This window comes from Pimephales promelas, chromosome 13, assembly GCF_988280905.1.
Source record: "Pimephales promelas chromosome 13, fPimPro1.hap1.1, whole genome shotgun sequence".
Classification (NCBI taxonomy): Eukaryota; Metazoa; Chordata; class Actinopteri; order Cypriniformes; family Leuciscidae; genus Pimephales; species Pimephales promelas.
Genome location: NC_142781.1, coordinates 2,349,396 through 2,377,065, shown reverse-complemented (window position 1 = coordinate 2,377,065; position 27,670 = coordinate 2,349,396). Strand labels below are relative to the sequence as shown.

General features: G+C 35.2%; 1 protein-coding gene across 3 annotated transcripts in view; it reads left to right on the top strand.

Annotated features, from left to right (window-relative positions):
- Positions 1–1,990: 1,990 nt before the first annotated feature.
- l3mbtl3 (L3MBTL histone methyl-lysine binding protein 3) overlaps positions 1,991–27,670 on the top strand; it is an 84,815-nt gene continuing 59,135 nt past the window's right edge. The window contains exons 1-9 of one of the 3 annotated variants that reach the window (XM_089118304.1): positions 1,991–2,442; positions 4,291–4,415; positions 4,826–4,937; positions 10,869–11,019; positions 17,320–17,449; positions 20,013–20,097; positions 20,185–20,279; positions 23,414–23,518; positions 23,607–23,742. In XM_089118304.1, the coding sequence (XP_088974430.1) occupies positions 4,317–4,415; positions 4,826–4,937; positions 10,869–11,019; positions 17,320–17,449; positions 20,013–20,097; positions 20,185–20,279; positions 23,414–23,518; positions 23,607–23,742 (913 nt within the window). In that variant the 5' untranslated portion in view covers positions 1,991–2,442; positions 4,291–4,316. Of the gene's footprint in view, positions 2,443–4,223; positions 4,416–4,825; positions 4,938–10,868; positions 11,020–17,006; positions 17,179–17,319; positions 17,450–20,012; positions 20,098–20,184; positions 20,280–23,413; positions 23,519–23,606; positions 23,743–27,670 lie in introns of those variants that run through there. The other 2 variants (XM_089118302.1, XM_089118305.1) reach the window with 2 other exon arrangements.

Here is a 27,670-nt window from a genome sequence, read left to right as displayed (position 1 = left end):
TGTCCAAAATCACCTCCATACCCTCATCCACTTTTCCCTACTACATTACTCCACTAATATAGTCCACTTGAAGGAGTGAGTGAAATTATCCTGAACTCTGTCATGGAAACTAGCTAATAAACCTTAATTAGTAATCAACTAATATGATATGATATTACGCTGTACCCACATTGGACCAGCAGTTTGGAGAATGCATGGATGTATGATTCAGCCGCAGGAACACATTCGACGAGTGGCGCTCACAGTGCATGATGGGATTTTCTCTAACCGTTGAGAGTACATAAGTTGAACACTCTTTATTGCAGTGCATTGTGGGATTGAATGAGTGACCTTTAGGAACAGTATTGGACACCCCTGCCATAGAAGAACCAATTCTGGTTCCCCAAAGAACCTTTCAGTTTTTAAAATAACTATTTTCTTAGTGTGAAGAACCTTTTGTGGAATGGAAAGACTCCATCAATGGTTTTTCATGGAACCGTCGATACCAATAAAGAACCTTTATTTTTAAGAGTGAAGGGTAAGGTTGTAAACAAAGCTGCTTATAGATGAAGAAATATTTAACGATTAGTTTTTCGGCGCTAGTAGCGTTCTTCTATGATCAGAGCATCTTACAAGACTAACATAAGAACTGTAATAGAAGAAGTTTATTTTACTTTTTGTTTATTGTATATTGAACTGTATTGCATTGTTATTATTTATTATCTTAGGATGCCTAGTAACATCTGGCAAGGGGGCTGCCGATGAAAACTAGCCTGTGGCTAACTCGGGTGCACTTACATTTCTTGTGAATGTTGATTAGTGTACATTGTCCCTTTTCAAATAAACAAATAAAAAAAAAAAAAAAAAAGAAGAAAAAAAAAGAAGTGAATCTGCAGATACAGAAACAGATCCAGCGCTGGACCTGACAGAAGATCACCTGAAGGTGCAGAGATGCATATGTCTGTTATTAATCCACATCTCCACCTTGAAAATCGTTGACCTTTGAACTCAGTTTGCTAACACACATGTTAGCATTTGACTGGAAGTCCAAAACCACCTTCTGCAACTCCATTATTGTTTAAATAAATTAGCAAACAAAATATTTACATTAATCTATCTAGTCTAGTTTAAACGGATTAGCAGACAAAAACCACAAGGTCTAAACAAGAGTTTGATCAGATCAAGTGTGGATGACAATAGTTAAAGTCTGAGTTACAATTGGACTGCATTGATAATAGCAGTTTTAACAGGAACATATTTCTTGAATCCAGCTCTAGATTACTTAGTTGGGAAACCTAATAGTATGACCAGTTTATTTTTTATCAGTTTTTGTCATTTACCCCCGGCTACACAGTCAAGGCTTACGTCTAAAATGCATGTTTGAGCTTAAATGTCATTGTTTCTATCAAGATGAACACAGTAGCCTAATGTTTTTTTTTATATATAGTTTAACTAAGGCCTAATCTAAGCCCTGTGAAACCCTTTAACTAAAGATATAAAGATAAAATGATATTAAATGTGTCTGCATCATTCATGTTTTGTGAGCCTGTGTTAGCGTTAGTGATATTCATATCAACTGTTAAATCCCACATATTTTAAGACTGGACTATAGTATATAGAATATAATTCAGTATATTTTAGTTTAGTATACAGTCTGTGTTGTTCTGAATAGTTCAGTTAATATATTTGTATAATAGTTCAGTATAAGTGGTTCATTATTGTGTTGTTCTAAACTAAACTATTTAGATTAAGTTAGTTCAGATAAAAAAGGGCTATGTTGTGGTTGTGTACAGCAGTTTAGTAACATAGTTCAATATAGTTTAAACAGCACAGAATGTCCACATAACCAGAAATCATTTACAAAACAGGACGTTCTCAGTGTCCCAAAATACTGTTTTCATAACTTAAAGGGAAGGTTAGGAAAACGTTCTAGTAATGAACTGCTTGTGAGCTGGTCTGTTGTTTAGTTTAGTAGGCTATAGGCTACAACAGTTGAGCCAGTGTTTGCTGTTCAGTTCAGTAGTCCAGCAAGTATAGCTAGTTATATGTTCACCTTCATGACTAGAGAGCAATGCAGACAGGCATAACAGTTACATTTCGCCGTGTCCTCTCAAAAAAACCACACGCAACACTCGAGAGTTTGATTGTTTGTATTTACTGAGATGTTTATGCGCATTTTGGAAGGTTCGGTCGCGCGCAGGAATATATTCTTAGTAACAAACAGCGAAATGGCGATGTTTTACGCCCTCGGAGCACGTCGCCGCGCATTAAAAGCCGCACAGACAGGTTTCAGACGAGGCTGGAGGGTCCGTGAACGTGCGCGATATCGTCGAGATTCGTCAGAATTGTTTCAGCGCAAAACTTTCGTTATTGTCATGATGGGCGAGTGTGAAGCGCGACGGCTGTGCGCATGCGCACTGGAGTCCGCCTGGCCAATTTCTCAGTACTCGTGGGAGAATTTGGGTAAGAAACAGACAAATTAAAACAATCGCACGCTAGGATAAACTGCTTGTGTAGCATTGTATGCTGTATAATAAACCGTGTTAGACTTTCGCTGGAGGTTTAATGCGACGGAATAATAATGAAAGTTAGATATAAAGTAGAAAACGCCTGGACGTGTCATCAATAATATGAGCAGCAGGAAGAGAGAGAGAGAGAGATAGAGAGAGAGAGAGTATGAAATAAAGAATAACGCTAATGAATGACACTCAAAATAGACGCAGTCGATAGAAAGAATCAAAGTGTGTATTTGTGGCTGTTAGCAGGAATAAAGCGTGTATTTATGAGTGTGTGTAGAATAATGCAAAGCAGGAGTGCATTCGCTCCTGTACATGGCAGGAACTGACCGTGCGAAACAAAACATGTCTCGATCAGCTCTGCGTGGATCTGCTCAATCATTCACTTTAAATGTCATTGATCAGCAATAATCACGCGATTCGCCAGGCCTGTGTCTTTCAATTATATAGTGAATATAATTCCTGTTCCGCCATTTTGAGAAACTGCCTTTAAAACACATTAAAGAAAAGTGTTTTAATATCTGATACTGCGCCGTCTGAAATATGTCATCACTGCTCGTCTTCGTCGATATTTGAGGAAAAATAACACCGTCGAGATGAATCATTTCACCCCATTCAGTGTTAACTATTTAATATAATAGAGCTGAATAGAAGCAAACGCGTTTAATAGAAAAAAAAACTGGTGGGTCAAAACTCATGTATTTAATTTTAATTCGTTTTTCATATAAAAATAACATGTATTTTATTTATATAATCATCATCGTCGTCGTCTACAAATTTAATCTAAAAATAATTATGAACAACTGTTATCTGAGTAGATCGTAGATTTTCATGTCGTATTGTACTTCACGTTAAAAAAAAGTAAAGCATCTGCACGGGTATTTTAAATATTCGTTTAATAAAATGAACTTATGCAACCTAGTAAATACCAACTGCGGCAGCGAAAATCATATGACCTGCAGATATACCATAATTATTTAACACTGACTTAAGAATTGCATGCTAAACGATGTTAAAATGAATCAAAACACGCGATGCGTACAGAAAATGTTGTAATATGTGTCAATATTGCTAGCATTTCTTTTGATTTCATTGTTGAAAGTTTCCAGTAGCGCCGCGGCAGAGCGACCCCTGTCGGTAACCGACGGAACACACACTCACACACACACACACACACACGCCGTAGGCCTCATGCGCCACTCACACACACACTCCTGCTAAACTGGCTTTAGTTAGCAGACACACTGTGTGTGTGTATGTTCATAGTCTGTTTATGTGTCCTTCTAGATTAGCTTGCTACTTAAGCTATAGAAACAACTGTGTTGGTTTATGGTTGTTCAGGAGTGACTTTTAGGCTAAAGGTTTTGAGTAACAGATAAGAAGTCTTCTTCTAATATTTTTTTATGATATATAAATGAAAGTGAGCTTACAAATGCATTGTTTGCTGTCTAAATGCACAAAACAGTGTAATTCATGAGGTGACAGCTGGTAAACCAGTTCTGGACTAAAACAACAGAGTAATTGTTTGCTGGAAAAACCTTTTGAAATGATTTTTCATTAGTAGCCTATACGGATGAATCCCACAATCCTTGTAAAGAATAGGTCCGGGCTGCATTTTTATCCCAAAAACTAATGGGGGAGAAACATTTTATGTTGATTTAAAGTAAACAACATGATAGCTACTAAATCAACATTTAGCTGATGTTGAGTAAAAACACACTTGGAGGTGAATTAGTGTGCATTTGAATGATTTTCAGTGGTGTATTATTGTGTAAGTGTGTGTGTGCTGTTTCAGGTTAGTCGTGTGTGTGTGTGTGTGTGATGGAGTCGTCGGGCCCGAGCGCAGCTCCAGAGTTTGATGTGTACGAAGCCATGGACTGGAAGGACGGAGTGGGAACTCTTCCCGGCAGCGAGCTCAAGGTGAGGGAACACACACACACACACAACCTAAAAACGGCATTCCCAGCATGCAATAGCCCCGTTATCGCACCGTCTCGGTTAACTACTGACCCGATATAGTTCTAGCCAAAATAACCTTGAATTTGGTTACGTGTCGCTTTTGCCTAAATAACTTGCGAGATGTTTAATATTGTCTTGTAGGCAAAGCAAACAGTGATTTTAAGGTGTTTGGTTTCATTTATTTGTATCTAATTGATGATTCGTCTATTCTTGGGCTATTAGACGTCTATTAAATTTTCACTGACGGCCCAAACTTGACCTTGTTTTAGTCTAGACGTCTGGATGGCTATTAGACGTCTTTTAAACGCACAATTGCTTGCTAGTTGTGTTCATCCAGCAGTGTGTGAGCATCTCTGTTGTGTGTGTTTCAGTTCCGGGTAAATGAGTTTGGGGTCCTGGAGGTCATAACGGACGAGATGGAGGAGGAGAGGGGCAAGAAAGCTCACGCCACCACCACATGGAGCGTCCCCACAGCACACGAGGGTAAACACACAATAATACACTCACGTTTGGTGTTCAGTGCCCTTTCCCGAAGCCACTTTACCCCGCAGATCTACACTACATCGCCCTCTTAAAGGAGTAGTTCACTTCAATATTAACATTTCCTGATAATTTACTCGCCCCCACGTCATTCAAGATGTCAATCTTTCTTCAGTCGAAAAGAAATTAAGGTTTTTGAGGAAAACGGTCCAGGATTGTTCTCCATATAATGGACTTCAATGGGGTCCAACGGGTCGAAGGTCCAGATGTTAGTTTCAGTCTCGACACGATCCAGCTGAGGAATAAGAGTCTTATCTTGAGAAACCAGCGGACATTGTATAACGAAATAAACATTTATACACTTTTAATCACAAATGCTCATCTTGCAGTAGATATGTGATGCGACACATATTGCGTAATCAGGTTGAAAGGTCACGCTTGTTCCGGTTCAGAAATTTAGCGTAGGGCGAAAAACTACAAAATCGACCGACATCGTTGATTTAACTTTTATTTATTTATTGTACCCTGATTGGACCCCATTGAAGTCCATTATATGGTGAAAAATCTTGGAATGTTTTCCTCAAAAACCTTTATTTCTCTTCAACTGAAGAAAGAAAGACATGTAGGGGGAGTAAAATGATTTTTACAGGACTTTGTAATTCTGAAGTGAGCTAGTCTTTTAAAGTGGTAAAAATGAGTGGATGCAGTTCACAAGTGGGCTGGAATGAATTGTGAGATTTTAATTTGTCTTAAAGGGATACTCCATCGTTTTTCATGTTAAAGGATTAGTTCACTTTTAAAAAAACGTTTTGCTGATAATTTACTCACCCCCATGTCATCCAAGATGTCCACGTCTTTCTTTCTTCAGTCGAAAAGAAATTAAGGTTTTTGATGAAAACATTCCAGGATTTTTCTCCATATAATGGACTTCAATGGGAACCAAACGGTTCAAGGTCCAAATGACAGTTTCAGTACAAACTGCAAACTGTTCAAAGTGCTTTAAACGATTCCAGATGATGAATAAGGGTCTTATCAAGTGAAACGATCGATCATTTAATAAATAAATAACAAAGTTTAAGTTGTATAAGCTCAAATGCTCCCCTTGCTCTGTTCTGTGTGACTCTCCTGTGTGAACTCGTTCATCAAAATGAACTAAACTTTTTTTCTTGTCATTTGGTTCATTCAACGAACAAAATGAACGAATTGACTCGTAAAAATGTTATTTTTTTTGATAAAAAGTGTTTTTTGATAAAGAGTCACGAACAAGTGTCACAGAACAGAGCAAGGCGAGCATTTGAGCTTATAAAACTTAAACTGTGTTATTTATTTATTAAATGAGAGATCGTTTCGCTTGATAAGACCCTTATTCATCGTCTGGAGTCGTTTAAAGCCCTTTAAAGCTGCACTGAAACTGTCTTTTGGACCTTGAACCGTTTGGTTCCCATTGAAGTCCATTATATGGAGAAAAATCCTGGAATGTTTTCATCAAAAACATAATTTCTTTTCGACTGAGGAAAGAAAGACATGGACATCTTGGATGACATGGGGGTGAGTAAATTATCAGCAAAAGTGTTTTTAAAAGTGAACTACTCAATTAAACTATGTTACAGTACTCTTGTAACTGTATTTAAATATAGAAAACGTGAGGTGTTTGGTCACTTCTCTGCTTGGATCCTAATGAATGAACTGGGTTAAGCTAATTGCTAACAAAATGTCTCGAGAGAGGTGTGCATCAACTCTTAGTTAAGGGAATAACATAGTTTAGGTGGAGTATCCCTTTAAAGAAATTGCTAAATTACACAGTAATGTCATTAAATGAATCTGGCAGTGATTTCAGCTGATCGCGTTAGTGCAGGTGAACAGATTCAACACGTTTACTCTGGGCAAGTGAACTCTTGAGTTACCGTATCAATTCATTACATAAATGAAGGGATGCTCAGGTAAAGGTCTATTTCAAGAACAAACATTAATACCTAAACAGGAACGGTATGCAAAAACAGGTATGCTTGGGCAATCTGTCCTTTTTAGGGTCACATCTTGTGACATCACATCCTGTTATGGTCCGTGTTGCGTTCATATTTAGGTCGAACCGCACCAGAGTTCATTTAGAAGCGGACTGTGACCAATTTTTAACAGTGGTCCCCTTTTTTTGTTTCGGATGGCAGCGTTAACACTTTATCAATGTCCTAACATGCCTTTGTTACATCAAAGAGCTGATTTAACCCTCTGTTCAGACAAATTAATGTATTTAGGTCGATTCAGTGATGATGAATAATATTTTTGAAAACCATTTAGATGCAAGATGTGTAAGTATGATGTTAAATTCACATAAAGAAAACTTAGTATACATGTAAGTTCACTGGTAGTGTAGTTCACATAGTCGCAATAGAAAAGAAAAACTTAAAGTTTACTGCTGTTACACTTAAAGTACAGTTAAAATACTTGTATAAACTAAAAAGTGGGACAATTTAGTCCCAGGAAGGAATGAAAATAGTACACACAATTATACTGCTAGTATGCTGATTTTAGGTAGTAAGCATATATACAAGTATGAAAATATATTTGAGCTCAACACTAGATCGACACTGGAGCAGATGTAGAGTTATACATCAAAAACAGTCATTGTGTAGATAAAGCTTTCTAATTGTTCAGTGTTTGCTGAGATTTATTTCAGAAAATCTTTTAAGAAATACTTAATTCTGTGTTGTTTTAAATGAATCTCACAATAACTGTCATGTACATACAAACAAACAGCATGATAGCTTCTACATCAACATTTAGCTTTGCTCCTAATAAGGATGCAGGATATATCGGCTCCCATATCGGTATCGGCCGATATACGTTCATTTTTAACGTTATCGTTATCGGCCCAATAATAAAATTTGGCTGATATATTAAAGCCGATGAATAATTGATTATTTCCTTCAGCTGAGACTCTTCAGATGTTCTCTGTTCAACATGATGGGTGTAAATTGCTTGAAATATGATTGAAATCTCTTCAAAAAAGGAAAATACTGTTCGGTGCAACATGTGAAGCGCAAACCTGTTATATCGGCTACATAAAATTACCATCATTATAATCGTGTGCTTGGGATATGTCTTTAATAGTGAAACTTTTGTTTTTGTAATCAGGCTCTCAAAAATTATATAAAAAAAACCCAGTGTATTTAAATTTATTGGCCGATATATCGTTTATCGGCTTTCAAATATAGAGAATTATCGGTTATCGCTATCGGCCCAATAATAAAATTTGGCTGATATATTAAAGCCGATGAATAATTGATTATTTCCTTCAGCTGAGACACTTCAGATGTTCACTGTTCAACATAAAGGGTGTAAATTGCTTGAAATATGATTGAAATCTCTTCAAAAAAGGAAAATACAGTTCGGTGCAACATGTGAAGCGCAAACCTGTCATATCGGCTACATAAAATTACCATCATTATTATAATCGTGCGCTTGGGATATGTCTTTAATAGTGAAACTTTTGTTTTTGTAATCAGGCTCTCAAAAATTATATAAAAAAAAACTTGTATTTAAATTTATTAGCCGATATATCGGTTATCGGCTTTCAAATATAAAGAATTATCGGTTATCGCTATCGGCCCAATAATAAAATTTGGCTGATATATTAAAGCCGATGAATAATTGATTATTTCCTTCAGCTGAGACACTTCAGATGTTCACTGTTCAACATGATGGGCGTAAATTGCTTGTAATATGATTGAAATCTCTTCAAAAAACATGTGCAGCGCAAACCTGTCATATCGGCTACATAAAATTAACATCATTATAATCGTGCGCTTGGGATATGTCTTTAATAGGGAGACTTTTGTTTTTGTAATCAGGCTCTCAAAAATTATATATAAAAAAACCTTGTATTTAAATTTATTGGCCGATATATCGGTTATCGACTTTCAAATATAAAGAATTATCGGTTATCGCTATCGGCCCAATAATAAAATTTGGCTGATATATTAAAGCCGATGAATAATTGATTATTTCCTTCAGCTGAGACACTTCAGATGTTCACTGTTCAACATGATGGGCGTAAATTGCTTGTAATATGATTGAAATCTCTTCAAAAAACATGTGCAGCGCAAACCTGTCATATCGGCTACATAAAATTAACATCATTATAATCGTGCTCTTGGGATATGTCTTTAATAGTGAAACTTTTGTTTTTGTAATCAGGCTCTCAAAAATTATATAAAAAAAAACTTGTATTTAAATTTATTGGCCGATATATCGGTTATCGGCTTTCAAATATAAGGAATTATCGGTTATCGCTATCGGCCCAATAATAAAATTTGGCTGATATATTAAAGCCGATGAATAATTGATTATTTCCTTCAGCTGAGACTCTTCAGATGTTCTCTGTTCAACATGATGGGCGTAAATTGCTTGAAATATGATTGAAATCTCTTCAAAAAAGGAAAATACTGTTCGGTGCAACATGTGAAGCGCAAACCTGTTATATCGGCTACATAAAACTACTATCATTATAATCGTGCGCTTGGGATATGTCTTTAATAGTGAAACTTTTGTTTTTGTAATCAGGCTCTCAAAAATTATATAAAAAAAACATTGTATTTAAATTTATTGGCCGATATATCGGTTATCGGCTTTCAAATATAATGAATTATCGGTTATCGCTATCGGCCCAATAATAAAATTTGGCTGATATATTAAAGCCGATGAATAATTGATTATTTCCTTCAGCTGAGACTCTTCAGATGTTCTCTGTTCAACATAATGGGTGTAAATTGCTTGAAATATGATTGAAATCTCTTCAAAAAAGGAAAATACTGTTCGGTGCAACATGTGAAGCGCAAACCTGTTATATCGGCTACATAAAATTACTATCATTATAATCGTGCGTTTGGGATATGTATTTAATAGTGAAACTTTTGTTTTTGTAATCAGGCTCTCAAAAATTATATAAAAAAAAACTTGTATTTAAATTTATTGGCCGATATATCGGTTATCGGCTTTCAAATATAAAGAATTATCGGTTATCGCTATCGGCCCAATAATAAAATTTGCCTGATATATTAAAGCCGATGAATAATTGATTATTTCCTTCAGCTGAGACACTTCAGATGTTCACTGTTCAACATGATGGGCGTAAATTGCTTGTAATATGATTGAAATCTCTTCAAAAAACATGTGCAGCGCAAACCTGTCATATCGGCTACATAAAATTAACATCATTATAATCGTGCGCTTGGGATATGTCTTTAATAGGGAGACTTTTGTTTTTGTAATCAGGCTCTCAAAAATTATATAAAAAAAACCTTGTATTTAAATTTATTGGCCGATATATCGGTTATCGACTTTCAAATATAAAGAATTATCGGTTATCGCTATCGGCCCAATAATAAAATTTGGCTGATATATTAAAGCCGATGAATAATTGATTATTTCCTTCAGCTGAGACACTTCAGATGTTCACTGTTCAACATGATGGGTGTAAATTGCTTGTAATATGATTGAAATCTCTTCAAAAAAGGAAAATACAGTTCATGTGCAGCGCAAACCTATCATATCGGCTACAAATTAACGTCATTATAATCGTGTTCTTGGGACATGTCTTTAATAGGGAGACTTTTGTTTTTGTAATCAGGCTCTCAAAAATGAAAAAAAAAATTGTATTTAAATTTATCGGCCGATATATCGGTTATCGGCTTTCAAATATAAAGAATTATCGGTATCGGCCAAAATTTTCATATCGGCGCATCCCTAAGTTTGGGAATTGATTCAAGATTGATTTATCTTTGTTTTCAAATCTATCCAAACACACCGATTCTCCGTAGACTTTCATCTGAAGAGAGCCCTGGTTTGTTTGAGACCGCATCGGTCAGAGTCTGAATGATGAATGATGTTTAATCTGTGAGGATTGTAAAGTTTCTCTGGTGTCCTGACCTCCCTCAGCTCTGTCCTCGCGGCCGGTCTCGCAGGAGGAGGCGTCGTGGGCCCAGCGGGGCCTGGTGTGTGTGCGCTGTAACAGGAAGGGCTCTGTGGTGGACTTCCTGTCTGATGGACTTCACTGCAGCGAGCGCTGTCTGCAGCAGGACCAGCAAGAGTAAGTCAAGCCTCACGATTACTGCGAATCAGACTCATCACTCCACGGGCAATAACTATAACTTCTTGAAATCAGTATAAATATTAAAGAAATGCAGAGGAATGATATTGTTTTAATTACTTTCAGAATGAGTGTAAACGATAAAAACATTGACAGCCAATCAGAATCCTTCCTGCTTTAAAGAGCTCAAGCTTTTAAAGTGACAGCGTGATAAACGTCTTGGGTTACGACTGGACTTTCTCCCACATAGGCCCATCATCCGGCCATTCGCCCCTAGCCGTGCATGACAGACACTGGCCAGGATGTCCTGATACCATGCCACAATACTGTCGCCTATCAGACAAGTATCTCACAAAACCGGTGTTGTGTGTAACGCGTTACCTTAACGTAACTACTTTTTCGGGTAAAAAGTAGTGCGACGCGTTACTACTGAAAATTCGTTACGTAGTTCCCATTACTTTACCCAGGGACAGATTTGACAGTGATCGCCATCTCTGGAATGAACGCCTACAGAGAGAAATGCACATAATGGATTACATAATCAGAGAGTAGCCTATTTCTTCTCGTTTTGAATTGTTTCGCTTAAAGACATTTCAAGCTTTCTACATATAGATATATTTCGCATACGCTAAGTTTCGGTTCATTTATGATGAGTTGCGCTCCAGTTCACGCCTCCATGTCATGATTATATTGTCTGCTATATTTGCTTCTTATTTATTAAATCCAGACAACTGGTTGATAAAAAATGATTAAAATTAAGATACCATTTATACAAAACGAAATTCACTTTAAAGAAAGGCTTTATTCTAAACAAAACTTAATGTAGTGGTCAAAATCATGTCTGACCCACTCAATGTCTCCCGCATCCATCTTACTCGCGCTGTTCACTTTTCATAATCAACGTAGATGGAAAAAATAATACTATAATATTTGAACAAATAGTGTTTATTTAATGGCTACAACACACAGTAGGCCTAGACTCTCTATTTGTACAAATTGCTGCACATTCATTTAATTCGGGAAGCTTTCAACAAATGGAGAGATCTCCGGTCGGCTCTAGGGCTCAAACGGGTCCTATACAAAGTAATAACTTATATTGTTCATGAACGTTTTTCCATAATAATTCAATCATAAGTGGATACAGTAAGCACATAAAACAGTTCAACATGGACAACAAAAACCGAAGTTTTCTACTCACACACACATAAGTGTGTAATTTAATTGTGTGTAATTGCGGCTGATGCTCCTGGTTGCAGTTTCGCTTGTCGCCAGAGGGGGCGTATTTCTGCAAAAACTCAGAGACTTGCATTTTGCACCTTTAAGCATTTTCCTCCCATAGAAAACCATTATAAAACGCATAATTTGGCTTAATGCAGATTAGAACGTCGCCTTATTATGTCGAAATAACAAGATAAGTTTTCATTTTTTTTCTTCACCATGCGGATCAGGATAGAATACAGCCTGAATATAATTGCTTCCAGAAGTGATTTTTGGGGGTGCTAACGGGGAGCTTTGGTCTTTCTTGAGGGTTTTTTTTCCATCCCCTCCCTAACGCTGCCCATGCATATGCCTATCCATTAACGGGCATTTCTTCATAAATATTCAAAATTTTGATATATGCATTCTACATCGTAGAACTTAATGTAGGCCTACACATTTAAGAACAGATATTGGATTCTGCCCAAAGTAAGCAAAACAACATAAAAGGAACGAGTAACGTAAAAAGTTACTTTCCATATGGGGTAACTAAGTAAAGTAACGGATTACTTTTCTTAAGAAGTAACGCGTAACAAGTTACACTACTTCAAATAAAAAAAAAGTGCAATGCCATTACATCTAAAATACAAACAATCAAACGTAACTGGCTATCGAAACTCCAAAATACACAAACTTGTAATTATAAAAAATATAGTTGCTATATACTATAAATTATAACTATTCAAATATAATGTAAGCAAATTTAAAAGTGCAGTTGATAAGTCTCATAAAAATAGCTTTCTGTCTAATTTGCGGAAACTGACCTTGTGTTTAGGAACTACACGAAGCAAGTAATCTGACTTTGGCCAGTTGAAATATTGTGTTGTGGGACATCCTGGCACTTCCCTGCCCTCTCCCTGTCATCTTTTGTACTGCGACTATCTTCAACCCGAATAAACAAATAATTTTAAAGATAGGTTTTTAGCTTTTATTGGTGATATGTGTAGCTTTCTGTTAAATAACCTATTCAATATTTTGTCAATGTCAAATTACACTTTTGATTCATATTTAGGCTGTGAAAATGAGGAAAATGGTTTAGTCTGTGAAGCTTTCACAAACAACCACCGCGTCTTTGCCAGTTCCACAATAGTAAACACAAATATGAAAGACAAGGAAAAACTGCGCTGTGATGGAAGAAAGTAGGTTAAACTAAAAATTGTTGAGTTATTTAGCCCGCACGTTTAGAGTGGTCGCAATGCATGCCTGATATTTTCCCGTTTAATTCAACGCCATAGTCTTCATCCTAGCAGAAAAAGTGAGCTCACTACAACCTCTCATATACAACGCGATACATTTCTAACGCGTTTAATGTTTCATTAACCTAACAGATATTATTCAACTCTGTGAGCTTTTTACATGCATCAGTCTCCAGAGACTTGGCCCTCTTTTCTTTTACTTTTTCACATCCACCTTTCTCCTTACGTTTTCTGCAGCATCTCGAATTTCGCCCAGCAGCTCAGGCTGGAAAACTGTACATTTTTCTAACATGACCTGCTTCCATTACAAATCTGCGACTGCGGCCAGGGACAAATCAAACACTGGCTAGTAGGCCGACTCTCCTGCCTGTCCCTGCAGATCCGGAGGCCGTGCCACATTAGATGGCACTTTAGTGGCCAGTGGGGGTCCGTGAGGTCCGTGAACTATAGCCAGGGGGTCCGTGAAATAATTTATAACAGCCTTCTGTTTTTTTGCCAGACTACAATTCATGATTTCTTTATCATCTGAAAACATGATATTTATTCCAAAGTGACTTATATAATGCATTTAACCTTAAATAATACAATGTAGACACTTAAAGGTTTCTATAGATAGATTGTCTGTATTTCTTAGTCTGTGTGTCAATTATTCATTGTGTTTTGGTTGATTTTTGGCGCAGAGATGGCATGAACCCGCATCCGGTTGTTTCTGTATTTTTAAAAGGCACGAAATATTTATATTTATATAAATTTATATTTATATATTTATTTATTTATATATAGGCCTGAAATATAAATATTTATATAAAGAAATATATATATATATTTAGATTTATCAGCCAATAAACCCGTTATCGGCTTTCAAATATAAAGAATTATCGGTAATTGTATCGGCCAAAATGTTTATATCGGTCGGTGTATCCCTAATAAAAACAACGTGAAACGATATGCAGTATTGTAAATATTTCAAACAGTAGCATGCTGAATCATAGTCACATGACCTTATAAAATGTTATATAAAAGATTTAATGTTTTAGTCTACTGTTGTGTAAAATCAACCTGACTTTTCTCTCTCTGATCAAACAAGTCAAGAAGGAAATTACAGGCAATATGGTTTCCGTAATATTTATTCATGAAAGGAAGGTCAGCTTGAGTGCATTGCATTGTTTGGACACACAAGGTTTCCACAGTCATGAGACGTCTAGAAATGTCAGGGAAATTCAGCAACTCTAAAATTGAAGCCTCATTGAAGGGTTTGACGATTCACTGTTGTTTTATGTTTGGTGAATTACACCAAACATATGTTTGTTTCCCAATTGTTATTAAGATATAATAGGTTGCAGTTATTCTTAGGGAAGACTTAGGGAAGAATTCATACTTGAATTAAGGAGAGATTTTGCTCAGTGATAATGTTCAGTTTTAGTGCTGAATTTACTGAAGAAATTGGGAAAAATTCATGCAAATCAGGCAATGCACAGAATGAAATTAACGGCATTTAAGTATTTAATGAAATTAAAGGGTAATTTAGTGCTAAGACTACCACAATCCAGTGTACTTTACTGGGAGTGTACAGTATTGCTCAACATCTGCTTGTGTTTCTGATGTGTTGATGTATTGCATATTGATATAGAGCCACGAATGACTCATCTAAAATGGATTGGATATGATACACAAATCAGGAATGTTGCACCAAAACTGCTGTATCAAGTGCGAAAGAGTTACATTACAAAGAAAATATTTACTGTAAAATGTTAGCATACAATTTCTGACACAAAAAATATGTTACTAAACATAGATATTCTTCACACTTGCGGTGGGGCTGGTGCGTGCAACCGTTGGCAAAAACCCTAACACGTTTATAGTGCTTTAAGAAAGAGGCCACAGGATGCTGTGTCGGGGTTTTCCGGTCTCTCACATGCTTAACCTGAGAATGAACACTAACTTATTGAATGAGACAATTCTGTGTGATATAACGCCACATGTGTAATGAAGATGAACACTATACCACAGCACTCTCTCTCTCTCTCTCAAACACACACACACACCGCCAATAGTCACGATTCACAACCACATGAATATATAGATAAATAGGCTATGGATAGAGGTGAGATTTCCTTCTTCAAACATGCAGACTGACTATGATTGCTGACACAGAACAGTTTTTGGCTATGCTAGAAATGTTTTGTTCTAAAAGCGTTCCGGGAACATTACCACGAAGTTCTAATAATGTAGTTTTATTTTGTTTCCCAGAATGTTTTCCTAAAAGGAACACAGCAAAAACTGAAATCTACAACATAAAAACATCCGAAATCTACAGCATAAGAGCCAGAATTTTCAATATATTCCAAAAGATTTCTTAAAAAAAATTGTGTAGGGACAAACAGACATCAAGCATGAGTGTATGTATCTCAACAATGGTGACAAATGAAATATTTAATTTTGAAAACGACAGTTTAGATCATAATTTATTCATACTGCAATGCATGATGGGAGCCATGAATGAGTTTTGATTGGTGGCAGCCAGAATGCACTGCAACATGGTTTATTATCATCACCATTGTTGAGATTCACAGGCTGAATCTCTGAAAAGGCTGAATCTCTGAAAGGCTGAAAGTCTGTGTGACTTAATAAACAAATCTAAATCGTTTGAACAGAAATTGTATGGTGTAGAATCACCAGGCTGTTGTAATCAACAAGGTGAACCTAATTATCCAAATTGTAGTCCTCTGTTGTTAGTCACTTTTGGTTAAAAGCATCTGCTAAACTTAAATGATGTTTAGTGATTCAAGTCAAATGATGATTACGGCTAAACATAACCATCAACACCTGAACACCATTCTCTTTGTTTAGTTTGTGGCAGTTACAACTCAATTATAACAGCCAAACAAAATCTAAAATTAATAACTAAACTAAAGCAAACACTGATCACCATAATGGTGACTTAAAATTTGATTTTCTCCATTAGTGATTCTGCTTGTTAACACCAGGTGTCTTCAATAATGGTCAATCATCACACATTTGAACACTTTAATTGTGGAGTCAAATAAACACTTTGAACACTTTAATTGTGGAGTCAAAAAAACTCCCAGGAGAGTTAATTTAACTGTTTAACACTGAGTTTTTGCTGTGATAACATTCTTGCTTTAACACGTCACAATACAAGAACGTTTTATAAAATGCATTCCTTCATCTCAGGCCTCAATGATATCCTCAAAACATTTTGCGTTGATTTGATAATGTTGCTCCTTTGTTATTATGGAACATTGTAATGTTAAAATGTCACAGTTAAAACGTTATATCTTAGTTTACATAGAAACATAATTTGAAATGAGAAAACATCCTTAAAACACTCTTTGAACATTTCTTTAAAACATTAACCAAATAGGGAAGGTTAGCCAAGGTTAGAGAACGTTCCCTGCTAGCTGGGTACACGCATACACACACACATACAGCATAACAAACACAAGATGAAGGTTATTAGATGGGTAATTATTGACATGAACATTATTTTCTTATACCTCTACAGGGCATTTCTCTGTTCAGATATTATTGTGTTACTCAAACTAAAGTAGCTCAGTCAAGTCAGCTTTATTTCTATAGTGCTTTTTACAATACAGATCGTTTCAAAGCAGCTTTACAGAGATAACAGGAGAATAATGCAACAAAGTTTGTTACCTGAAGAAAATAGCGTCACAGTCCAGCTTAAGTAAGTTCAGTGATGTTTCATTTCAGTTGTAAAAAAGTTATCATGTATTTGTTGAATATTAAATTAAATATCCCCAACTAAGCAAGCCAAAAGACAAAGGCGAAAAAGAATCTATATCATCTATATCTACATCTATCGCAGAGCGCTGAAGAAAGAGGGGTCCGGGACGAACGGAGAGGTGTGTGTGAGGAAGAGGCCGCGGCTGACGGAGAGAAGCGCTGAGGACGTGGACAGCTCCATCGAGGTCCCCGAGGACGACGACGACGACTACGTCAGTTCCCCCGCCGTTACCGTTCTGTTCATCCACTCTTATATCCTTCACAGAGCGGTGGCGGGCGGGTATAGAGAGAGAGAGGCCACTGCGTTGACGTTTAAAGGAGCTGTATGTAGGACATTTATTTCAAATAATCATAAAATGGCCCTGATATGTCACTAGACATTAAGAAATCATGTTCATTTCAAATACTTATATCACTAACAACAGCAGTCCGGCCAGGATATTGCCTTTTAAAAAGTGAAGTTGCAGCCCTCGACTGTCATGTTGTGTTTTGTTCTGATGCTCCGCCCTCCACCGATCGACCAATCACGGAGTCAGTAGTGTTGCAGCATCCGGGGTTGCCAGCTCTGCTCTAGTTACCACAGCGGCAGATATAAACATGTGGGGTAAAAAAATGTTGGATCCTGCAGCATATCTGGCAACCTCGAGTCGGGGGGAGGGGATACACCGCTCTACGGTAATTTGAAAGTGATTGCAGTACCAGTTTTGGCCACAATCTTACATACAGCTCCTTTAAACATACGATTTTTGGATTAAAATTCCCCCATAACCACTAGAACAGTGTTATATATTTTGTTGCCTTGTGTACTTACGTTATCCCAGAGAGAAACAAGTGTTATCCTCGATTTCTGGTCATGTTTTGCAGAAACCATGAAAACACTAAAGACGCTTTAATATATTGTATGTTTTATTAGCCAAGGGCTAATTACCAGGGCTGGGTATTGAGACAAATTTCACAATTCAATTCGATTTCGATTCACAAGCTTGCAATTCGATTCAATTTCGTTTACGATTCGATTCAATATTGGTTTATTTTGGATATCAGCTACAATAAATGGCAATTTTTCTCAAGGGAATCAAATCTCTTAACTAATGTTGTAAACTATGGGAGACTAGTTGTAGCCTATAGGCTTCATTAGCCTAATATGAAGGTAATAATGAACTGTTTTGTAGCTATACAAACACTTAAATTACACTTTTATTTATTTTTATGATAAGAAGATTATATGAAATATAAACATTTAAATGGTGGCTGTCGTAAAAACTTGCCAGATTTATTCAAATATGCATTAAATATTGAAGAACATTAAGATTATAATGCATATATAATATGGTGTATATATTTAGCAAAATGTTATTTTTTCTAGCTGACTAACGAGTTTATGTGGGTTTTCTGAGGTAAATATGACGATACATTGATTACAAGCTGTTTAACTGACGTCTTTCCACGGTTGAAACGCTGATTAAACGAATCAATGTGACATGATACGGATTTGGATAAGTTGTACTCTATCTTTAACACACTTTCAGATGCTCATTCATGTTTATTTGGCGCTGTGACTGGTATTATTAAGCCGGAAGAGAGATCAGCGCTGCTGCTTCTCCAGAGCGATCTCACACCACAGCGACAAAACCTTATTTATGTTTCTGACTTTATAAAGAAAATGGACGTAATTTGAAAATTGAGACTTTGTTTCATATCAATAGTAACACAGGACAAAGATTATTGCGATGTTTTGGATGCGCGCAGCCGCGATACAATGATCCATTCATTCAAATGAAACAGGACGACTAATCGATTCTTGAGATTTAAGAATCGATATCGGTTCGGAAAAATGAGAATCGATTAATATCGAGAAATCATTATTTATTACCCAGCCCTAATGGATACATTTATCATTAATCGCTGTTATATATCTCAACACTGTTAGTCTTATTGTTTAAATTGCTTGATTTCCGCCAATTGTGCCTCAGAGGAAAAGTGGCTAACATAACATTATCAGATGCGGCACTATTTTTCCTCCAGCAAACAATGTTTTAAAATTAATCGCATGCCATCCAGCTTTTATTAATATGAAAAACTACAACCTCTAGTGGTGGAGAACTACATATTGTACCTTTAACAGTCCCTAACATAAAATGTCTTTATTTTGCACTTGCAGCCTCAAAAAACTTTGATTTAGTATGTACAAAAAAAAATCTACAAAGTTATATAAACAAGTTATCATAATGTTACCACATTGTGGTACCCATACACGACACTGTGTGCAATCAGTATTAGGCCGATTTCATATTTAATCATGAAATTTTTTTTTCTGGTTTCACATAAAGAACAAAACGAAATAATTTTCTTCAGAATAACCAGAAAAACAAACAAATTTTTCCCAGAAAAAATAAAATCTTAAGATATATTTGCTGGTGAAGCTAAAGATAATGCATGTGATATCAAGACTTGTCTTGAAAAAAAGAAAAATAATAACCATTTTGCAAGATGTAAACAACACTGGTCCAGAAGCACTTCCTGTTTCAGTTTTTTAACACTACATAAAAGCTGGGATAAAATACAACCAACAGAACATATAAAACTGAATCAAAAAGTTAAACAAACATCCGGAACGCATCCGGTATAAAGGGACGCAAACAAGGATAATTATCAGATAATAATCAATAATTCAGAGTATGGAGCGTCTCTTTCACTCTCGTATGCTTCTTCTATCCGCCCTGCTGATGAGCAAGCAGATCTGAGCCCAGATTCCTGTTTTGGTGTGTGTAACAGGAAGAGAAAGAAAGCCGGCGACCGGCACGCGGGGCTACGCGAGGCCGACGGAAACGCAGAGGAGACGCAGCTCTGCTCAGATACAGTGAGACACACACACACACACACACATGCACGCGCTCCTCCAGTCACATGATCTCCATGACACCTGTGGTTGTTTCCCATGATGCAGCGGTCCCGTATGGAGGCAAGAAGAAGGCGTGGTGCTGGGCCTCGTACCTGGAGCAGGAGAGAGCCATCGCTGCCCCCAGCAAACTCTTCAAAGAGGTGAGACCACACACACACACACACACACACACAGGATTTTGCTAACATTCCTGTTAAGTGATGAAATTCTAAATGTTTAGTTATTAAGATGTTTTAAAAGCTTTTTTTCTTGGTTTTGCGAAAGTAAAGGGTACATTTTTATCATTTTGCAGACATTGTGGAAATGTTGCTTTTGAATGTCCTCTGAACGTCTTGTTATGTTAATGTTAAACGAAACCAAAAAAATATTTTTTGGGAAAAAACATTCCATGAAAGATGTATAAATGTTTTTGTGCTAACATTTTGAGGATATTTCTGGAGGAACGTTGGAAGTGGACCCCTCCAGAACGTTAGCTCCTGTTAGTCGGGCGTCTAGTGAAGCGCCAGGAAAGGGTTTTGTTTATATGGATTGTGTTTTCATGTTACAGCTGCAAACTAATACGATGGCAATACTGTATTTTCTTTTTGATTTGTTTATTTGTAAGTGTCAAACTTGTAGCAAATAGCCACGTGACGTAACACACAACCCAACATAGCACAACTAAACCACTATAAATAAGTACACACACAAATAGAGATGGGTTTTCATATGGGATACGACATTATTTGCCGCAGATACTAGGCATTTTCTATACATTTTGCCAAAACATCATTTTCAAACATCCAGCACAAAATCTCTCCTTCATATTTCCAAAATATTTCAATGTTTTTTTTCCCCCCAAAAAAAGAAAGATCCTTAAATCACTGTAAAAAAACCAAAACAAAAACGAAATGAAATTCATCCTCCACAACCTGGAGATCACAGAATCTGTAAAATTTATTTTGATTTTAATCTAGAATTTTGTACACAGACTTTAAAGTAGACTTAAAGAGTAACTAAACACTTAACCAACTTTTTTTTAGTTAATGATCTGTAAGAATGGATCTTTATTAATACCAGTCATTGATTCGAGTAACTTTTTTGACATTTGTTTATAAAGTGTTGAATTTTCAACTTTCTGCAGTTGAATTTTCCTATTGGATTTTAGCGGTGCTTCGTGACGTACGGAGCTTTCAGCTCACCACGCGAGCTACGCCCTTGGCAATATAAAAACCATCTTGTGTCGTCAAAACCACTGTAGGGAGTCAGGAATTGGGATTGTGAGTATTGAAAACGATCAGGATAGAGTGTTTTAGCATCTATCCCCTCTATCTCCACTAGGGGGTCTGCCCACTTTTTCAGAATTTTCAAATATTGCCAGTGGGTGGAGTCAGGCTCTGACCAGGGGTTTAGTTACCCTTTAAAGGAGTGGTTCACTTTTGCTGATAATTTACTCACCCCCGTGTCATCCAAGATGTTCATGTCTTTCTTTCTTCAGTCGAAAAGAAATTAGGTTTTTGATGAAAACATTCCAGGATTGGAATGCGAAACGCAAGCGAAACGATCGCTCAATTAAAAAACAAAAAAAACAAAGTTTAAGTTTTATAAGCTCAAATGCTCGCCTTGCTCTGTTCTGTGATGCGCGTTCGTGACTCTCCTGTTCGAACTCGTTCATCAAAATGAACGAATCTTTTTTCGAGTCAATTTTTAAATGAGCGATCGTTTCGCTTGATAAGACCCTTATTCATTCGTCTGGAGTCGTTTAAAGCTCTTTGAACAGTTTGCACTGAAACTGTCATTTGGACCTTGAACCGTTTGGTCCCCATTGAAGTCCATTATATGGAGAAAATCCTGGAATGTTTTCATCAAAAACCTTAATTTCTTTTCGACTGAAGAAAGAAAGACATGGACATCTCGGATGTCATCGGGGTGAGGAAATTGTCAGCAAAAGTTTTTTTTTTAAAAAGTGAACTACTCCTTTAAACCTCTTTTTAGTTGTGTTAACCGCCAGCGATTTTGTCGCTGTGTGTCGCTAGTCTCTGTACTGTGATGTCGCTTGTGGGCGTTCGTAGTGCTGTCGCTCTGATGTTATTGGTAGATTGCACGTCTGGCCATATCTATGCAAAAGCCCATCACAAGTGATGTATACAACTACTGTATATAATTTTAATTTGACTGGGAATAAATGACTTTTAAGGCTAAAAAGAAACCGTATGCTGTTGGGAGAGTGTTTTTATATAACCACAGCAGTCTTCAGTGGATTAAATCATTTACTAGAACAGATCAAGGATCGATCAATCAACAAATTAAACTCACTCATACTGGCACAAATTATAAAAACGTCATTCGAATTTGACAAATAATCCATTTTCTTGTCCTTAATAGTCAACGTAATGCAGGGGAAATTGTCAAATGAACTGCAGCAGTGCTAAACGTGCATCATAAAATTACAACACTCAAACTATAACGTTAAATGTATGAATTAAACTCACTGAGACTTTCGACAGTTTCTTTTCCATGCATCATTTTATTATCCATGTATGTGGTTACAGTCAAATCATATAAAACAGTGCAATCGTCCTCAAACTCTTTCTTTCTGTCTTGCCTGCCCTGCACTCGAGACGGTGACGTGAGCGCCACTGAAAGTCTTCTTTCCTATTGGTTGTCGCTCGCGAAAATCGCTTCTCATTTGCATAAAGTTGAAAATTCTTAACTTTTGTCGCTTGTCTCTTGACACGCCCACATTCGGTCGCCAACGGCTCCATTGTAGTGAATGGGATCTTGTCGCTGCGTGTCGCTGGCTGTGTGAACGGTTTTAGGAAGCTAAAATATATCATAACATGTATATAGTTATTTTATTTGGAACTACAGTAGTAAAATGACAATCACTGTTTGCTGATACCATAGAAATTCATGAGAAGTGGCCACGCAATTGTCCACGACTACTCTTATAAAACAGCATTTCTTTCAGTGTAAACTCTAAAAATGGATAAATCCCAAACGAACGAAGACTCGCTGACGGGCTGCGCTTTATTCAGTGAAATATCTCACTTGGCATGTATTGAGTTCATAATAGATATATACTTTATATATCTAAAGTTTATGTTTATTTATTTATATTTAATAAATTAAAGTTTATATTTATTTATTTATATTTAATAAATTAAGTATATAATAGATTAGTTTCATCTTTACAGAATTACTGAAATAAATGGAGTTTTGCACCATATTCTAACTTGCCGGGTTTCGCCTGTATGTTGCTGTGTGTGACTGGACTCTCTCTCTCTCTGTGCAGTATCAGTCATTACCGCAGTGTAAGAACGGCTTCAGGGTTGGCATGAGGCTGGAGGGCATCGACCCCGAACACCCGTCCATGTACTGCGTCCTCAGCGTGGCGGAGGTACAGTAACAGCACTGAGGGCAGACTGAGGGATGGGGTGTGTGTCATGTTCACAGAATCACCTCCGTACACTTCTGCATATCTGCAGGTGTTGGGACATCGAATCAGACTGCATTTCGACAAATATTCGGACTGCTATGACTTCTGGGTAAACTCCAACTCTCCGGACATCCACCCAGTGGGATGGTGTGAGAAAACCGGACACAAGTTGCATCCACCTAAAGGCAAGAGACACCAGACACACACACACACTCCACAACACGTGTTCAATGGCCAGATCCTGGATCCGCGGTAATCACATGATCACGACACTAACTAAAGATGCTCTGTTTCTTTCTCTCGATGTTTTTTAAATAGTCCTGAACACTGTTTAAGAAAATGGTACCACTTTTCTATAAGATTCATTAGTTTACAACATACTAGTATTAATGTAAGGTTCATTAGTTCATATAAGGTTCATATAAGGTTCATTAATATACGGTTCATTAGTTCATATAAGGTTCATTTAAGGTTCATTAATATAAGGTTCATTAGTTCATATAAGGTTCATTTAAGGTTCATTAATATAAGGTTCATTAGTTCATATAAGGTTCATTAATATACGGTTCATTAGTTCATATAAGGTTCATATAAAGTTCATTAATATACGGTTCATTAGTTCATATAAGGTTCATATAAGGTTCATTAATATACGGTTCATTAGTTCATATAAGGTTCATTTAAGGTTCATTAATATACGGTTCATTAGTTCATATAAGGTTCATTTAAGGTTCATTAATATAAGGTTCATTAGTTCATATAAGGTTCATTTAAGGTTCATTAATATAAGGTTCATTAGTTCATATAAGGTTCATTAATATACGGTTCATTAGTTCATATAAGGTTCATATAAAGTTCATTAATATACGGTTCATTAGTTCATATAAGGTTCATTTAAGGTTCATTAATATACGGTTCATTAGTTCATATAAGGTTCATTTAAGGTTCATTAATATAAGGTTCATTAGTTCATATAAGGTTCATTTAAGGTTCATTAATATAAGGTTCATTAGTTCATATAAGGTTCATTAATATAAGGTTCATTATTTCATATAAGGTTCATTTAAGGTTCATTAATATAAGGTTCATTAGTTCATATAAGGTTCATTAATATATGGTTCATTAGTTCATATAAGGTTCATATAAGGTTCATTAATATACGGTTCATTAGTTCATATAAGGTTCATATAAGGTTCATTAATATAAGGTTCATTAGTTCATATAAGGTTCATATAAGGTTCATTAATATAAGGTTCATTAGTTCATATAAGGTTCATATAAGGTTCATTAATATAAGGTTCATTAGTTCATAAAAGGTTCATTTAAGGTTCATTAATATAAGGTTCATTAGTTCATATAAGGTTCATTAATATATGGTTCATTAGTTCATATAAGGTTCATATAAGGTTCATATAAGGTTCATTAATATATGGTTCATTAGTTCATATAAGGTTCATATAAGGTTCATTAATATACGGTTCATTAGTTCATATAAGGTTCATATAAGGTTCATTAATATACGGTTCATTAGTTCATATAAGGTTCATATAAGGTTCATTAATATAAGGTTCATTAGTTCACATAAGGTTCATATAAGGATCATATAAGGTTCATTAATATATGGTTCATTAGTTCATATAAGGTTCATATAAGGTTCATTAATATAAGGTTCATTAGTTCATATAAGGTTCATTTAAGGTTCATTAATATAAGGTTCATTAGTTCATATAAGGTTCATTTAAGGTTCATTAATATAAGGTTCATTAGTTCATATAAGGTTCATTAATATACGGTTCATTAGTTCATATAAGGTTCATATAAGGTTCATTAATATACGGTTCATTAGTTCATATAAGGTTCATATAAGGTTCATTAATATAAGGTTCATTAGTTCATATAAGGTTCATATAAGGTTCATTAATATAAGGTTCATTAGTTCATATAAGGTTCATATAAGGTTCATTAATATAAGGTTCATTAGTTCATAAAAGGTTCATTTAAGGTTCATTAATATAAGGTTAATTAGTTCATATAAGGTTCATATAAGGTTCATTAATATATGGTTCATTAGTTCATATAAGGTTCATATAAGGTTCATTAATATACGGTTCATTAGTTCATATAAGGTTCATATAAGGTTCATTAATATAAGGTTCATTAGTTCATATAAGGTTCATTAATATATGGTTCATTAGTTCATATAAGGTTCATATAAGGTTCATTAATATACGGTTCATTAGTTCATATAAGGTTCATTTAAGGTTCATTAATATAAGGTTCATTAGTTCATATAAGGTTCATATAAGGTTCATTAATATACGGTTCATTAGTTCATATAAGGTTCATTTAAGGTTCATTAATATAAGGTTCATTAGTTCATATAAGGTTCATTAATATAAGGTTCATTAGTTCATATAAGGTTCATTAATATAAGGTTCATTAGTTCATATAAGGTTCATATAAGGTTCATTAATATACAGTTCATTAGTTCATATAAGGTTCATATAAGGTTCATTAATATAAGGTTCATATAAGGTTCATATAAGGTTCATTAATATATGGTTCATTAGTTCATATAAGGTTCATATAAGGTTCATTAATATATGGTTCATTAGTTCATATAAGGTTCATATAAGGTTCATTAATATACGGTTCATTAGTTCATATAAGGTTCATATAAGGTTCATTAATATAAGGTTCATTAGTTCACATAAGGTTCATATAAGGTTCATATAAGGTTCATTAGTTCATATAAGGTTAATTTAAGGTTCATTAATATAAGGTTCATTAGTTCATATAAGGTTCATATAAGGTTCATTAATATAAGGTTCATTAGTTCATATAAGGTTCATTTAAGGTTCATTAATATAAGGTTCATTAATATAAGGTTCATTAGTTCATATAAGGTTCATATAAGGTTCATTAATATAAGGTTCATTAGTTCATATAAGGTTCATATAAGGTTCATTAATATACGGTTCATTAGTTCATATAAGGTTCATTTAAGGTTCATTAATATAAGGTTCATTAGTTCATATAAGGTTCATATAAGGTTCATTAATATAAGGTTCATTAGTTCATATAAGGTTCATATAAGGTTCATTAATATATGGTTCATTAGTTCATATAAGGTTCATTAATATACGGTTCATTAGTTCATATAAGGTTCATTTAAGGTTCATTAATATAAGGTTCATTAGTTCATATAAGGTTCATATAAGGTTCATTAATATAAGGTTCATTTGTTCATATAAGGTTCATATAAGGTTCATTAATATAAGGTTCATTAGTTCATATAAGGTTCATATAAGGTTCATTAATATACGGTTCGTTAGTTCATATAAGGTTCATATAAGGTTCATTAATATAAGGTTCATTAGTTCATATAAGGTTCATATAAGGTTCATTAATATAAGGTTCATTAGTTCATATAAGGTTCATATAAGGTTCATTAATATAAGGTTCATTAGTTCATATAAGGTTCATATAAGGTTCATTAATATACGGTTCATTAGTTCATATAAGGTTCATTAATATACGGTTCATTAGTTCATATAAGGTTCATATAAGGTTCATTAATATACGGTTCATTAGTTCATATAAGGTTCATTTAAGGTTCATTAATATAAGGTTCATTAGTTCATATAAGGTTCATATAAGGTTCATTAATATAAGGTTCATTTGTTCATATAAGGTTCATATAAGGTTCATTAATATACAGTTCATTAGTTCATATAAGGTTCATATAAGGTTCATTAATATACGGTTCGTTAGTTCATATAAGGTTCATATAAGGTTCATTAATATAAGGTTCATTAGTTCATATAAGGTTCATATAAGGTTCATTAATATAAGGTTCATTAGTTCATATAAGGTTCATATAAGGTTCATTAATATAAGGTTCATTAGTTCATATAAGGTTCATATAAGGTTCATTAATATACGGTTCATTAGTTCATATAAGGTTCATATAAGGTTCATTAATATAAGGTTCATTAGTTCATATAAGGTTCATATAAGGTTCATTAATATAAGGTTCATTAGTTCATATAAGGTTCATATAAGGTTCATTAATATACGGTTCATTAGTTCATATAAGGTTCATCAATATAT